The sequence below is a fragment of the Octopus sinensis genome, linkage group LG4 (genome assembly GCF_006345805.1).
Source record: "Octopus sinensis linkage group LG4, ASM634580v1, whole genome shotgun sequence".
NCBI classification, from domain to species: domain Eukaryota; kingdom Metazoa; phylum Mollusca; class Cephalopoda; order Octopoda; family Octopodidae; genus Octopus; species Octopus sinensis.
In genome coordinates this window covers 51,308,915-51,326,414 of record NC_043000.1, presented here as the reverse complement: position 1 = coordinate 51,326,414, position 17,500 = coordinate 51,308,915, and the positions used below count along the sequence as shown (strand labels likewise).

Sequence of the window (17,500 nt, the reverse complement as noted above, 5' to 3'; positions counted from 1 at the left end):
ACACATATATATATATATATATATATATATATATATATATATACAAACACATACACAAATATATATATATATATGTATATATATATATATACACACACACACTTATATACACAAACACATATATACACACACATATATATATATATAAACATATATATAGACCCATACATATATCTATCAATCTAATTATCTATATATATATATTATATATATATATATATAATATATATACATACACGTATATATATATATATAAGACTCTCCCACCTTCCAGAGCTTTAAACTAATACACTGTTTGTTGTTACACATCTGCCTTCGTTATTTTTTTTTGTAAATTCCAACTATATATATATATATATATATATATATATATATATATACATACACCCATATATATATATATACACACCTACACATAAATATATGTATATATACTTGGATGTATATGCATATATACATATAGATAATATATATACATACAAATACAAATATATATTTATGTGCACATTTATAAATATATATATATATATATTGATACACACATATATATATATACACACACATACATATATATATACACACATACATATATATATATATATATATATATATATACAGCCATATATATATATGTGTGTGTGTGTGTATGTATATATGTCCATAAACACACACACCCATGTTCACATGCACATAAACTCATACATTCATACACAACCATGTGCCCCCTCCCCAACACACACACACACACGATAGCCTGCCACAAATTTTGGTCCAGCAAATCTTTTAATCAGAAGTTGCAGATGAACCCAAGGCTGCAATAGAGAACACAAGCCCAACGGTTGATACAGATGTCTGTAACTGCAACAAAAACCCCATTATAAGCTGCATGGCTGTGTGTGTACGTGCACATGTGTGTGTGTATGTGTTTGTATGCATGCATTTTTACACACATAAAATTTAGTTACTGATTTAAAATTTAAATTAAATAGGCTTTGAAGGATGAAAATACATTCAGCAGTCAATCAGTTAATGAAAACCGCGTGAGGAAATGATGCCAAAAGATCACTGTTTTTTATACAAATCTACTTCTACCTGAACCATTATCTTTTTTAAAGTTCCTGAGAGAATTAATATGAAAATTTCACAATAATTTTATGAAATAGCCTTTCACTTGAGAAAACTATACGAAAGAGATATGTGCATGACTTTGTGCATCCTATTTGTATGCATGTAAATGTATGTGTGTGAATGTGTGCATGTGTGTGAGCGAGAAAAAGAGAGAGTGTATGTGTTTATAAAAATGTACACAGACACATATTTATACACACACATATACACATAGCCTACTTATTTTTAATACATTTCTACGAAATACTTTTTATTTATTGAAAAAACATATATCTCATATAGGTTCATAAATTGTTTCTGAATCAGTCATAAACTAAGAAAATAATAAATTTAGAAAAATATTGTATTTCTTCTTCTTTTTCATAGTAGACTACTACATCATTTCAGACATTCGGTTGAAAGTTGTTCTGGATAGCAGTCAATATGATGAATGACTACTAACCAGTAAAAATAAAATAATTACAAGAAGTGAAGCCATTAAATGTCATTCCAGAGAGCAGTGGTTAGATTTAGTCATGGAACTTGGATATATTCTACAACTTATAACAAAAACCCTCATTATTATCTTTGTCATATGTTTTTGAATCACTTTCTGCACTGCAATATGTAAGAGCAATGACAATTTCTTTTCTACTTTTAATAATTTGTAGATTATCATCTAAGGAGATAGAAATTAAATTTTAATAAAATATCTATTGTCATTTTTGCTAGTTAATAGATGCTTAGTAATTACATCATTTATAAAACACTATTAAATCCTAATTAATAGTCTTGTTTTGAGAAGTTTCCTTTGAAGCAGAGCAGTTCTCCATCAAAACTTGATAGTCCAATGGTTATAGCAATTGTTCGACCAATTCGAAATATAACCATGTTTACATTGCATTCCCAATGAATTACAGAAAATGATTTTTATAGCAGTGACATTATGAAACTATAATGATTATAGATTGGTTACAAAATGTGTAACTCAGAGAATACCTTAACTGTTTGCGAAGTACAAAATGTATTTTAAAATGGAAACAATTGAAGAATACAGTTGAGATGAAAATATCAAACTGCTAAAAAATATCACCTTGCTTTGTTTTATTTTCCTAATGAGTATATATATATATATATATATAAATAGATTTTATGGGATAAGATAATTTTTTTGTGCAATAATTTTATTACAAAAACATATTAACTCTGGATGTAATTTATAACACAAAAATTGGGAAAACAGAAAATTTTGAAAAAGTAATAATTTACAGAGAAATAGGTATCAAGTTTTTTTAAGCTTAGCTCAAACAGCAAAGATAAATGATGGAAGTGACAGAGAGAAAAACAGAGAGAGAGAGAGAGATGTAAGGGGGAGAGAAAGTTATAGATATAGATAAGGAGATGCATATCGAAAAATATGGTAGGATAAAGAGTTAAAGAAAGAAAGAGAGAGAGAAGACAAAAGGGAGAGAAAGAGAAGGAGCATAAAAGGGAGAGAAGACACAAACTAGAGAGAAAGAGAGAGAGCGAGAGGGAAGGAGAGAGAGAGACCACGAAAGAAGAGTTTAAGGCAAGTACAGACAGACTAAAAGATAAAGATGGAAAGAATTAGACTAAAAGATAAAGACAGAAAGAATTATTAGGGAGAGAATATAAGAGATTCAGAGAGAAGAGCATAGTGGTGATGACAATCAAGTTTGAAGACATGGATCGTATTCTGAGCTGCATTATCTCAATGTTTTTAAGTGAACGAATTGAAATCAGATTTCTGAAGTATGCAAGTAGACTGAGAATTTACTTCAGTAATTTATCCCTTAAAAATTCACAATTGCATTAGATTTCCTGCATATATATATATATATATATTATATATATATATATATATATACAAAATATATATATATATATATATATATATATATACAAAAATATATATATATATATATATATATAATATACAAAAATATATATATATATATATATATATAATATACAAAAATATTATATATATATATATATATATATATATATATATATATATATATACAAAAATATATATATATATATATATATATACATAAATATATATATATATCTATATATATATATATATATATATATATATATATATATATATATATATATACACATATATATATAACCTACAAGAAATAACAATTATAAAGGACTATGTTTATTTTGTAAACTAAAATAAGCTATTTCTCACTCATCCATCTCTCTCTTTTTCCACACATACACATACATGTATGTATTTATTGGTTTATGGATGTAGGAGAGTTTAATATTGAATTTATATTTTATGCTTTTATTCAGTGAACCGCAATGGATTAAATTTCTTTTGAGAAACTATTAGGGAGATACATAGAGTGAACTTGACACTTAATAAAAAGTAAGAACCAGAGTAAGGAACAGAACACATGCCTTTTTTGTAATGCTATTCCAAAACCTCAGCGTTCTAAGGGATTCCGGTATCATCAAAGCAGTCATGGATTCAGTCTTTACATTCGATATTCACTTCATCTTTGGCCATAAGCATCCATAAACACATATGTGAATATGTTTGTTTGTGTGAGCATGTATATATGTGTAGTGAGCAACTGAGAGAGAAAGGGAATAGTTGTTTGATATTCTAAACTTGCTACAAACTTAAGTTGCATAGCTAAGCAAGTATTCTTTGGGTGGTAATTTTTTTCAAATTAAAGCATGTAAAAGTGCATACTTGCCATAAAAAGAAACCATTAAAATAATTGGCTAGATTCATTTTATTTGTTTATTTACTTTAAAATGAACCAATTCTACTAATTTTTTTATTGCCTATCCCAGAATAGAAGTTTTAAAATTATAAAGAACTACCTGATGTGTATGTGTGTGTGTGTATACATACATACATATATATCCATGCATACATACATATCCATGCATACATACACAGATATATATATATATATATCCATATATATATATATCCATATGTATCTATATAGATATGTATATTCACTCATACATAGATAAATATATGCCCATATATATACATACACATATACATATATCTATACTAGATGACTGATATGGAAGATGAAGTGTAACATGAAGCTTTATCTAGTAAAACAATTATTTAGGTTGCCTTCTGCACTACTCTCTAGTGGGTGGGAAATGATGTAATGATATCAGATGCATCTCACAGTGCCAAGGAGCCTCATCAGGTGATGCAATAGGCTTCAAAAGTTATAAGATTTGCATTTTGTCCAAGCTAGAAGTGGGTATATAATACTACCATAAGTGATGAACCTAAACATGCCCTGCAGGCACTCTACCTGGGGTTTATCCAAAACAAGGTTTTGATTCTACCATTTAATGTCTCCTGTCTAAACCTTAATTTTAATCGAACTTCACACACACACACATATATATATATGCATATAGAAATGCTCATAGACATATATACATCACACACACACACATGTATGTGCACAAATGTGTGGGTGAGCAGGCACCAAAATGCATAACATCCTACAGTGATTTAATGTCAAGAGATTTTCGCTCTGGCACTGATGGCAAAAGAAACTGTTTTCTGATAGAAATAAAAATTCTGTCTCTTCATTTCATTTCATAACCTGTGATCTTTCACTGTCAATTTGGAAACCAACAAAATCATGAAAAAATTCTATTTTTGCTTGATTCTGTATTTCTCCTGATGTTTAGTTGTTGGTATGTTTTTTTTTTATTCAAAAGCCAAAAAAAAAACAACAATCTATTAGAAAAAAATTATCTTTAAAATTTTTCTTCTTTTTAGTAGTAAACTAATAAAACAGTCTTGCTTTAAGTTACTAAGCTGATGGATTTACTAGTTCCTTTGAAGATTATGTCATTTTAATTGTGCTAAGCTTATTTTCATTGCAAAGAACATTGCAATCATTTCCCCTAAGAAACATTCATAAATTCATGTACAAGAAGTATTATTAATAATCCTGCCATCGTCAAATTTACTTTTTATAAACACAGGGTTAATAAAGTAAGCTTCAATAATGCTCTTAAGTTAATCAAACTGACTATATCCCCTCCTTCTACAAAATGAAGTTGTTTGTCTAGTTTAAAAATGTTTTAATACTACAGTCAACCTTTGCTAATCCAGCTGGGTGTAATCTGGTTCTATCTGATATTTGGACATAATTTCTAGTTTTATGCATCATACTGCCACTGTGTTGGTGGTGTTGGCACTAACTTATGGAGACTAGGAGTCATAGCTATTGGTTTCTACATTTATCATTATAACATGCATACATTTAGATCTAATGATAAGTCCAATGCATTAAATAACTGTTTCTCAAAATCCCCAAAAATTTTTTAAATAAAAGATAAAGCCAAACTTCTGATAAAGCTCAACAATGGCATTTCTGAGAAGTGTGAATTCTACTACATTGGCTCTTTGACAATGTATGGCATAAAGAAATAAATAGAAAAACTGAGTAAACTTAGCAGGTTGTATCTAGCCACTGGTATTACAGTAAACTCATTAACTGAGTGCTTGAACTCTTCTTAAGTTCTATTGATACTAGATAAGTAAAGGTCAACTTTGCAGGTCTCATGATCCCCTAGCATTCAAATTTGTTCTGTCTCTCCTCTTTCATTCATTCTTTTCTAAGGCATATTCGCTCAATTTACCTTAAGTGCAAAATTTAGCCTTCTATATTTCAGTTCAAATAATTTGTAAAAATGCATAAAGAATATAACTGTGTTTGTACCCAAGTTGAATGTCTGTTACAATGTCACTACTACTCCTTGTACATTGCAAAGATATATTTGAATTGTTAAAAAGTAAAGACCTAATGTATAACATAAAAAACTAACTTGGAACTTAACTTTAGAAGGTCACAAGGAAATCATTCATCTCTGGTTAACAATAATTTTTAAATATTTGAATGGTATTACCTCAAATAGAGGCTGAGATGAATAAAGTTGCTATTACACCACTGAATAAAATGAAGAATTCTTCAATATTATTTCTCAATAAGAATATTTACTAACAAATAGTTATGATAAATTTAAATGCAGATAAATCATAGTTTTGTGTAAAATTAATCTGGACACTGACGAGTTTTAATCTAGTATCAAGATATCAAAATCACTATTAAAACTACCATGGAGATACTGAAGAGATACAGAAATGTTATCAGAATGCTACAAGAAATAAGAGTTTTCAATAGTATTTCAGTGACAATAATCAGAACAGTACTATTCTAAACCCACTTGCCATACCCTCTAGTCATGAATCATTTTAACCCAGCATTAGTTTCATAATTGAAACAAGAGAAATATTATCATATTTTAAATGTATAAATCATAACAAGGAGATTTATATTTTTAATAAATTCCAGTAATGAGACAATATGAATGCAATGAATCTTGAGGCAAAGAGTTGATGTGTGCTGAATGCAGTATTTTGCAATTAAACAACTTCGATTATTTGGTTATTTGCCTAAGGTTGGCAATAAATGCATGCGTATATTTGTGGGCATGGACGCCAATAATTATTTTATGTCTGTGAGGGAATGTGAATATGTGTGGTGAATGTGCAAATGTTATTGGATTTCCTTGAGTACAATAAGGTCTATGACATATTGTTTTAAATACAGTCTAAGATTTAAAACATTTCAATATTTTAGACTAAAATATCAAGCACCTGATAAAAAATGTAGCAAAGATAGGCTTATACTAAGTTAATCGCAACCATAATAAACCTGATTTAAGAAATTTCCGTTAGAAAATAGGAGGATACAAAAACAGAAAGTGGAAAATGTTACAAGACTACTTCTGAATAGACTTGAAAGACAGTGTTCCATATTTAAAAGTTCTTTATTGAAACTAGACCATTTCAAGTGGAATAGACAAATAATTGGTTGGTAACATTAAGAAATTGATTGCCCATCAAATATCATAGTATTTTCTAACTTTGGTTGCTCTAAAAAATATATATATGTGTATCATTCCATGCACAACATACACTTTGAATCAATAAATGAGACATCATACTAAGATTTTCGATTGAAAATAATTTTCTAGTTTAATGTTACTGATGAAGAATTCATTCAAAATTCCACTTTTAATAATTATATATGTTACATGTACTTTTTATGGACTTCTGTGAAATACTACAAATCTATTTCATGTATGTCGCCTAGATATGTAACATATCTATAGTGATATGGTTATAACCATTATTTCTTTTAATGATGCTGCCAAGTAACCAAGCAAACTATATTGTTACTATTTTCATGTTGTTGCGTAAGTTTTAAATTATATATAGGATCAAAAATTGCTATTGATTATGAGTTGCTCAAGAAATAATAATTAAACATACACACATATATATATGTGTGTGTATGCATGTATATATGTGTATATATATCAAATGGAAGCATAAAATCTAGTTGCATTATATATATATATATATATTTATTATTCTTTTACTTGTTTCAGTATTTTTACAGCAGTCATGCTGGAGCACCACCTTATATATATATGTTAAGAAATTGAAAACAATACATAATATTGCTTCCCTAAAATGCTGGCTTACTACACTCTAAAATTTAAAACACTACATGATAGCTGTTGCTGTAGTTATTATGCAAAATAGTAAATTTACTAAAATGCACAAATGTGATATATTAGAAATAAAAATCTGTATTTCATCATTAGGTTATTAATATCTGACACACTATTTACTTTGCTATTTAAAAACATGGCTGAATTAGCAATAAACATTCAAGACCTAGAGAACTTAGATGTGGAGCATCCTTTCAAATGTTTAGTACTTTAATGAGTAATACACTGAAAATCAAAATTATATATTTGAGGCAACGGATTGATGAAATTGTCAAATGTATCACCACTTCATTCTTGCTTTATTATTGATAGATCTCAAATATTTATCAATGGTACATTTGTAGAACAATAAAATGCTATGTGTTTTTGTACTGTCTCAGATTTTCAAATCTGTGTAAGATACTTAATGTATTACCCAAATCTTCTGCATTCATTTAAAAACTAAGAGAGAGTACACAGGAATATCAGAATTCAGAATGCTAGATGTAATAATCACTATATAAGTAATAAAGACTTAAAATCTACTTTTACAATGTAGAGAATATATGTATATAATGTGCATATATATATATATATATATATATGATTCCATTTAAAATATTGCTCTTTCATAGTGTCTCTAATTGATACTTCAGCATTTGATGCAACTAGATTTTATGTTTTCATTTATCTTCTCACACTAATTCTGAACAGAATTTGGTTGAATAATAAACTAGAAGCCTTAGTTTTTTTAATAAAAAAAAAGTGATAAATAAAATAAAATAAATAATAATAATATTAATAATGATAATAATAATAAAATAATAATTTACTCCAACATTAAAATCTTTTTTCTTATATTTTCTTTCTTTCTTTTTCTGCATGTTTGTCATATTTAATAAAGGAAAAAAATAGTAGAAATAGGTTGTAGAAGACGAACTTAATTCATATCTATATTTGTGATACACTGTTCAACATTCAATAGTATATCCTCAAGCCATGTATTTGTTTACTGAATGTAGCCATAGCTATTCATTCAAGTACAAGTAAGCTAGCAATTTCAGGCTGCCACTAATTAATGAACAACTGTTTATAATTCATATATAAGTCAATATTTCATTGCTTGTAGCCAATACAGCCTAACTATGTAGACTAACACTACTACTTGTTTACTCTATTTTGATCCTCGCTCACAATCAACAGCCAACATTTTTCTGAGGATAATATTGATATTCTATTGTATTAATGAATACAGCCTAATAACAATAGTAAACATGAATTTTACTATTTTTTATTGCCATCCTTCTCTGTTTCTCCCTCCCTGATTCTCTTACTATTTTATAGTAATGTCAATTTCTGTGTTTTTGTTTACGTGTTTTCTTTTTTTTGTGTTATAAGCTATTTTATATTTTTAGTTTAAAGAAGGTTAATACATTTGAATCCATTGATTAATTCTCCTAATCAATGTTGACTACCATTAATTTACCAATAAATTTTCAAGTTTGATCATTTTTGAGATATTCCTCTTGAAGTAAAAAAAAAATCAATAACATTAACCCAAAAAGTAAAAACACTTCCCTAAAGGCTAAATCTAGAATGAAAACTGTCTGCCTATGTATTCTATACATATATACATGCATGCCTTTATAAGCACACACACACACACACACACACATAGACAGATACACAGTCTGTGATCTTTATAACTATGGAGACCAGTTGCAAGAAATTTTAACTCAATGCCACGAATTCTTTTCACAGCTTCAGCTTTTAAGAATATAAAAGAATGGAAGGAGTTCTAAATGCTGGTTACATACTGTACGCCATAACTAACACTATACAAACAAATCTGATATATATACACATACACAGACACACACTCACATACATACATACATACATACATACATACATACATACATATATATATATAAATAACAATTAAAAATATGTTATCATAGGCACATAACCAAATAAAGGTTTAGACTGCTTACATAACACATATAGAACTTATAAATTCTAATTTATGCTATAGTATTATATTCCTACAAATTTTGAAAACATATCAAACAATTCTCTTATTTCTTAAATTATCATAGAAAAATGTAGCCTACTTGAATATTTTTCTGTTTTTGAAATTTTGTCTTACTTTCAAATGCCTGCTATAAAAAATTAATTCCATTTCATATATCACTCTTCTGAAGTGAAAATATTTAATAATACACCAAGTTGCTCAATAATGCATATTTCAGAAATATATATTCTTCATCTCTTTTTTTACCCCAAATTTACAAGGTTAAAGATTTTTGGTGCAGCTCAGATACAATTATATTACCCAGAATTGCTTTCAAAGAGCAATTGTGGAGTAATTTATTCTTGCCAATATTACAAGATATTTTTCCATGCACAGGAGAAAAGAAATACCATCATATATATATATATATATATATATGCATACATATATATATATGCATATATATATTTATGCATATATATGCATATATATATATATGTAGGTATGTTACATAGATATAGATATAAGAAGGAAGAACTGAAAGGCTGAGGCAGAAATGATGAGAAAAGATCATTATACCATGATGATGAAGATGATGGAAGATTTGCCTGAGATTTTCAGCTATCAGCGAAAACATTTAGGGCAGATATTTAAGGAACAAATCTCTACACTGCTGCAGGACTAATCACAAATGTGTGAATATCTGAATGTTTATTTTTTCACCCTCTCTCTCTCTTATATATATTAGTGTGTACATGTGTGTGTGTGTTGTGTGTATGTATTATATGTATCTGTATAACATATGTGCAGTTCTGCATGTGTGTACATATAGAAAACTATATGGATTTAGGTGTATAATTATGTATGAACATATATTAAATTGTGTATGTATATGCGTGTGCATGGTGTATGTGTGTGTATATATATATATATATATATATAGATATATATATATAGATATATATATACACACACACAAACAGTTGCATATGGAATTTAAAATAGCCTAGTAAAACATACAAATAAATATTGGATGCACTGCTTTATATATCACAATGGTATAATGATCTTGCCTATGGAGTCAAAAGAGATAGAAGAGCATCACAGAATCGAGAAAGATTGACAGCTACGAATAAACATCTTGCCTTCATGAACCATTATTTCACGACCAGCTGTCTGACTGACTGATGACCTCTGTAAATAAGAATCTGTGAGAAACAAGTGCAGATATAAATTAATTTCTTTCTTCATGTTGGGGTTTTAGTCATGCCCAAATAAACATTTTATATAAAGGTTATAAGAGTGCATGTATCCATACATGTATATGTATGTGCATGTATATATATGTTAATATATATATATATATTATATATATATATATGCATACATATATATATATGCATATATATATTTATGCATATATATGCATATATATATATATGTAGGTATGTTACATAGATATAGATATAAGAAGGAAGAACTGAAAGGCTGAGGCAGAAATGATGAGAAAAGATCATTATACCATGATGATGAAGATGATGGAAGATTTGCCTGAGATTTTCAGCTATCAGCGAAAACATTTAGGGCAGATATTTAAGGAACAAATCTCTACACTGCTGCAGGACTAATCACAAATGTGTGAATATCTGAATGTTTATTTTTTCACCCTTTCTCTCTCTTATATATATTAGTGTGTACATGTGTGTGTGTGTTGTGTGTATGTATTATATGTATCTGTATAACATATGTGCAGTTCTGCATGTGTGTACATATAGAAAACTATATGGATTTAGGTGTATAATTATGTATGAACATATATTAAATTGTGTATGTATATGCGTGTGCATGGTGTATGTGTGTGTATATATATATATATATATATATATAGATATATATATATAGATATATATATATACACACACACAAACAGTTGCATATGGAATTTAAAATAGCCTAGTAAAACATACAAATAAATATTGGATGCACTGCTTTATATATCACAATGGTATAATGATCTTGCCTATGGAGTCAAAAGAGATAGAAGAGCATCACAGAATCGAGAAAGATTGACAGCTACGAATAAACATCTTGCCTTCATGAACCATTATTTCACGACCAGCTGTCTGACTGACTGATGACCTCTGTAAATAAGAATCTGTGAGAAACAAGTGCAGATATAAATTAATTTCTTTCTTCATGTTGGGGTTTTAGTCATGCCCAAATAAACATTTTATATAAAGGTTATAAGAGTGCATGTATCCATACATGTATATGTATGTGCATGTATATATATGTTAATATATATATATATATATATAGACATATGTATACATACATACATATGTGCACAATCACACCTATACATTTACATGCATAGATGTACACACATACACACAAAAATACACATATATACACACACAGGCAATTGCATAATATGTATGTATTTGAATTTATATTTTTTACAGTAATATTGGAAATTGTTACAACAAATCTGCGAGACAGTTCTTAGCAGATATAACTGTGTTTATCCTGTTTCAACAAAAGAATTTCTTTCCTAGTTCACATTCTCTTTCCTAGTTCACATTCTTAGCAGTAAAACTGAGAAAATAATGCAAAACTGAAATCACAAATATTTTAATTGAGTACTATTAAATGAATAAATCTAAAGCATATTAAGATTTGATGCATTCTGCACAATAACAATGTGACAGGAAACAAAATCATTAATTAGAAATATTTTTTACAAGGAGCAGTTCTTTACAAATATTGTTGAGGGCAATAAAATCAGTTTTATTCATAAGCAGAAAATACTTGTAGAAAGAAGCTGGAGTAATACTAGTAATAGATCAGAAACATATTTTATATATATATACAAACACACACACAAATATCAACACAAACAGATTTGCTCATGCACAGACAGACACAAAAAAAAAAAAAAACACATACTTCCATGTACCCAGCATCATTTCATTTGATGCCATTAACAAGATTACTGAAATAGTGTGAAAACTATCCATGTTACTTTCATCTTTAGAAGACTAATTAAAATCAATCAGTCTTCAAATGGGCAGGAACTTCAAACCTATAAAATAATGGAGAGACTACTACAAATAAAAGATAGTTTGTACTGTTTGAGGTTATCTCTTTGAATTTAGCCACTGATCAAAACCAAAATAGGTTACAAAAGTAATATTGATAATATGTTCAAAGTAATATATTGGAAATATATTTTATCCAAAAATGAGTAAAATAAACAAAAGATACTTTTGTTGTGTCTATGCTAACTTATTTACAATTTGCTTGTCTTCTCTGGTCAGTAAGATTCTACAAATATATTATGGAACATCTTTTTTATTACTAGATCAATAACTTTAAATTTTATTCATTAGTAGTAGCTAAATAGAATGATGAAAAGAATTTCATTGAAATCTCTATATATATATATATAACATACAAATATATACATATAAATCCATTTATATATACATACATGTATATATATATATATATATATATAATATATATATATATATATATATGTGTGTGTGTGTATGTGTATGTATATGTACAAAAATACACACACATATATATGTACACACACACACACACATATATATATCCCTCTCTCTCTTTCGGAGAGGCACTGAGCAGCTGTACGCACACATACACACATGGCAGTAATTTCCACCTACCGAATTCAATCACAAAGCTCCGGTCAGCTCGGGGCTATAGTGGAAGACACCTACTCAAAGTGCCATGCAGTGGGACTGAACCCGAAACAATGTAGCTAGGAAGCAAGCTCCCTAACCACACAGCCATGCCATCAAATCACAATCAAATGGAAATTTTAGTTGCGGTTGATGCCAGTGCCACCTGACTGGCCCCCACGCTGGTGGCACGCAATAAGCACCATTCATGCATGGGTCGTTGCCAGTGCTGCCTGACTGGCTCCCATGCTGGTGGCATGTAAAAAGCACCCACTACACTCTTGGAATCATTGGCATTAAGAAGAGCATCCAGCTGTGGAAACATTGCCAGATCAGATTGGAGCCTGGTGCTGCCTCCTGGCTTGCCAGTAACCAGTCAAACCATCCAACCCATGCCAGCATACACAAACCCTATACCTGATAGTGCATTGTGTTTTCATACTGATTACCTATGGAAAAAAATTTCCCCCAAGAATATTTCAACAGCAAGACGTCTTCCTAGCATGCCGGGTGAAATGCTTAGTGATATTTCATCTGCTGTTACATTCTGAGTTCAAACTCCGCTGAGGTCGACTTTGCCTTTCATCCTTTCAGGGTCGATTAACTAAGTACCAGTTATGCATTGGGGTCAATTTAATCGACTTAACCCCTTTGTTTGTCCACTCTATGTTTAGCCCCTCCCCTGTGGGCAATAAAGAAATAAATATGACTGCACACACACACACACACACACACACACAGAGTAGTTGTTAAAGCACTAGTATGAGCTTAGGATAGACAAACACCAAATTAATGCTTGGACTTGTTGGATTCTTCAATTGCAATTTCCTAATCAGGAGAAAATAATCCAGGTGAAGAAAAGTTGGCTATGAGAAATACACAGCTTGGGCAAATAGAGATGAAAGATAATTGAACAATTATTAATTTTTATAAACTTTTACGCATACATTTTCGTATTACATGATGATAAATCTTTACAGCTGTTTCAAACTTTCAATGACTGGTTGATGCAAACAAGTAAACATACTGAGACAATAATTATCTTCAGTAAATAAAAGAAAATATTACCAACTCATATAAATTGTGAGAAATGGAAATGCCAAACATTTTTGTTGCAAAGATGTGGCAAATAGAAATGCAATAATAGTAAATGATATACTTCAGGTAAAACACAAGCATATTAACAAAAACTTGAAGGAAGAGGGAAATAAATATTAGTGGAGTGGTGAATATGAGAAAAAGGGAGTAAAGAACAAGAGCACAAATATGCTAGTAAAAAGTGGGAAAGGGGTTCAGTGACAGAGGGGGGTATAGAAAAAGGAAAGGAAAGAAGCAAGTAAAAATTGTAAAACAAATAAAAGGGCCATTTTGTTGGTTTGAGAAGCTTGAGTGACAAGGAAAAGTTATAAATCTAAGTTGAGGAATGTAGAGTAGACATGGCAGATCAAAAAGAATCAATTAAAAAAGGAGATAATGGTAAATGAAATAGCCTTCTGCTGGGTAGAAGAAGCAATGCAATTTTATGGTAACCTGATTTAGAAGAAGTGTCCAAGCATGAAGGTAAGAATGGAGCTGCTTAAAAATTTACAGAAATAAAAAACAAAGATGATAATACATAAGAATGGCCGATAATAAAAGAAAAAAACTATTACATAACTGAAAACATATGAAAGTTCTATAGAGTTCTATTCAAATTAAGATACATCATAATTCTAACTAGGCCAAATAAATAGATGTAAACAGATGAAGGTGAAATGCATATAAGCAAAGATGCAAATGTCAGATCAGAACACAGGTTTATAGGTATCTATGTTGATCAGAATAAGGAAAACGTTTTGAAAACTGCACACATCATGCTATTGTGTCACACTGGTTATTCTTGTGGAATATCTCAAGTATGAATTTCATGCAGTGTGACTGCCCTGGTAAAATCTTCCAGACCTAATTACAAACCAAAGGATGTTATAGTAAAATGCTATTAGCTCTGAGTTGATGGATATACTTTGCCAGCAAACTAGAAAATTTGCACTTAATATTAAAGAAAGATACTGACATGTGCCAAGTAGCATCTCTTACAAACCAGTGGAGGACCCTACTTATACTTTAGTCAAATTTTGGTGTCTAGTGTAAACACTGCATTATAAACATTGTATCACAAGAAATGACCTTTCCAAGGGCAATTATTGGGTATTCAACAATTAAATTTCTTCTTATATTTTAAGTTAACCACTCTCGGGGTGGTCGGTGTTAGGAAGAGCATCCAGCTGTAGAAACTCTGCCAGATCAGATTGGAGTCTGGTGCAGCCATCTGCTTCACCAGTCCTCAGTCAAATCGTCCAACCCATGCTAGCATGAAAAGCAGAAGTTAAATGATGATGATGATGATTTCCATTAATACACTTACTGTTGTTCTATTTCCCATTACTATAATTAATGGTATTATTATTACATCTATTGTTAAAGCAGTGAGCTGGCACAATTGTTAACATGCCAGACGATAAGCATAATGGTATTTTACTCATTTTTACTTTCTGAGTTAAAAAATTTCACAGAGGCTAACTTTGTCATCAGAGTTGATGAAATGAGTACCAGTGGAGCATTGGGATCAATGCAGTCGACATACCCCTCCCTCAAAATAGCTAGCCATGTGCCAAAATTTGAAACCAATATTTCATCTTTTGTTAATAATAATAATAATAATGATAATAATAATAATAATGATGATGATGATGATAATAATAACTATAATATCATCATCATCATCATTATTATTATTATTATTATTATTAAGGCAGTGAGTTGACTGAATTGTTAGCACACTGGACAAATTGCTTAGTGGTATTTTGCTTGTTGCTACATTCTGAGTTCACATTACACTGAAGTCAACTTTGCTTTTTGTCCTTTTGGGGCTGACAAATTTAGTACAAGTGAAACACTGGGGTCAATTTAATCGATTAGTCCCCTCCCATAAAACGTCAGAACTTGTGCCTTTAGTAGAAAGGATTATTATTATTATTATGATTATTATTATTATTATTATTATTAACACTGTCACTGATATTGGAATGATTTTTACTATTATTTTTAACTTTAGCTCTAGTATGGTTATTTCATGGATCTTTGTTGCAATTGATGATGTCTTCATTATTGATAGTATTATTCAACCACTACTGCCATCATTATCATATTTATTATTACTGCTGATGATAAAATTACTATTATACCTAGAACAATTGCTGTTGCTTAACAATATATTAATATTATTATAATTGCCTAGTTAGAATTATGACAGATCTTAATTCAAATAAACTTTAAAGTCTTCCATACTTTATTTCAATTATATAACAGATTTTTTCTTTTTTATTATGGTTCACTCTTATATATTTTCATTTTCATTTGTTTTTTATTTCCTAAATATTTTCTACCAGCCCATTCTTATCTATACATTTGGACACTTATGCAGGTTTCCAAAATACTGCTTCCACAGTAGAAGACTATTTCGTTTACCATTATCTGCTTTTTAATTGATTCACTTTGATCTCTCCTTTCTACTCCATGTTTCCCAACTTATATTTACAACCTCTCCTTGATATTCAAGCTTCTCAAACCAACAAAGTGGCCCTTTCATTTTTGCATTCTTTCTCCTCTTTTTTTTATAACCCTCTCTTCTTAACCCGACCTTCCTCACTTTTTACTAACATTTTTTATTCCAGTTTTTTCCTTTCTTCCCTATGTTCATTTCTCCATTAATATTTATCTCCCTATTTCTCCAAGTTTTTATTGATGCCTCTGTATTATCTTAAACATGTGGCTTACTATCATTGCATTCACAACTGTCACTTATTTTCACAACAAAACTTTTCCGTTTTACCAACTTGAAGATTTTAATGTGTCATGCTTCATACAAGTTGATATTTTTGTTTATTTGTGATGCATAATTATTGTGCTTGCTTTTACAAAATACATTAAAGCAGCAACCAGTCACCAAATTTCTGAAACAGCTGTGAAGATTTGGCTTCCTCCTGTCAAATGAATATGTATATGCTATATCTCATATAAATTATAT

The 17,500-nt window shown here is 29.5% G+C and overlaps 1 protein-coding gene across 12 annotated transcripts in view; it reads right to left on the bottom strand.

Moving 5' to 3' along the window:
- LOC115210389 (bone morphogenetic protein 1) overlaps positions 1-17,500 on the bottom strand; it is a 2,987,986-nt gene that overhangs the window by 575,201 nt on the left and 2,395,285 nt on the right. For 11 of the 12 annotated variants that reach the window (XM_029778966.2, XM_029778967.2, XM_029778971.2 and 8 more), the window contains one exon: positions 11,817-11,879. The exons of the other annotated variant lie outside the window; for it this stretch is intronic. In XM_029778966.2, the coding sequence (XP_029634826.1) occupies positions 11,817-11,879 (63 nt within the window). The remainder of the gene's footprint in view (positions 1-11,816; positions 11,880-17,500) is intronic. 12 annotated transcript variants of the gene reach the window in all.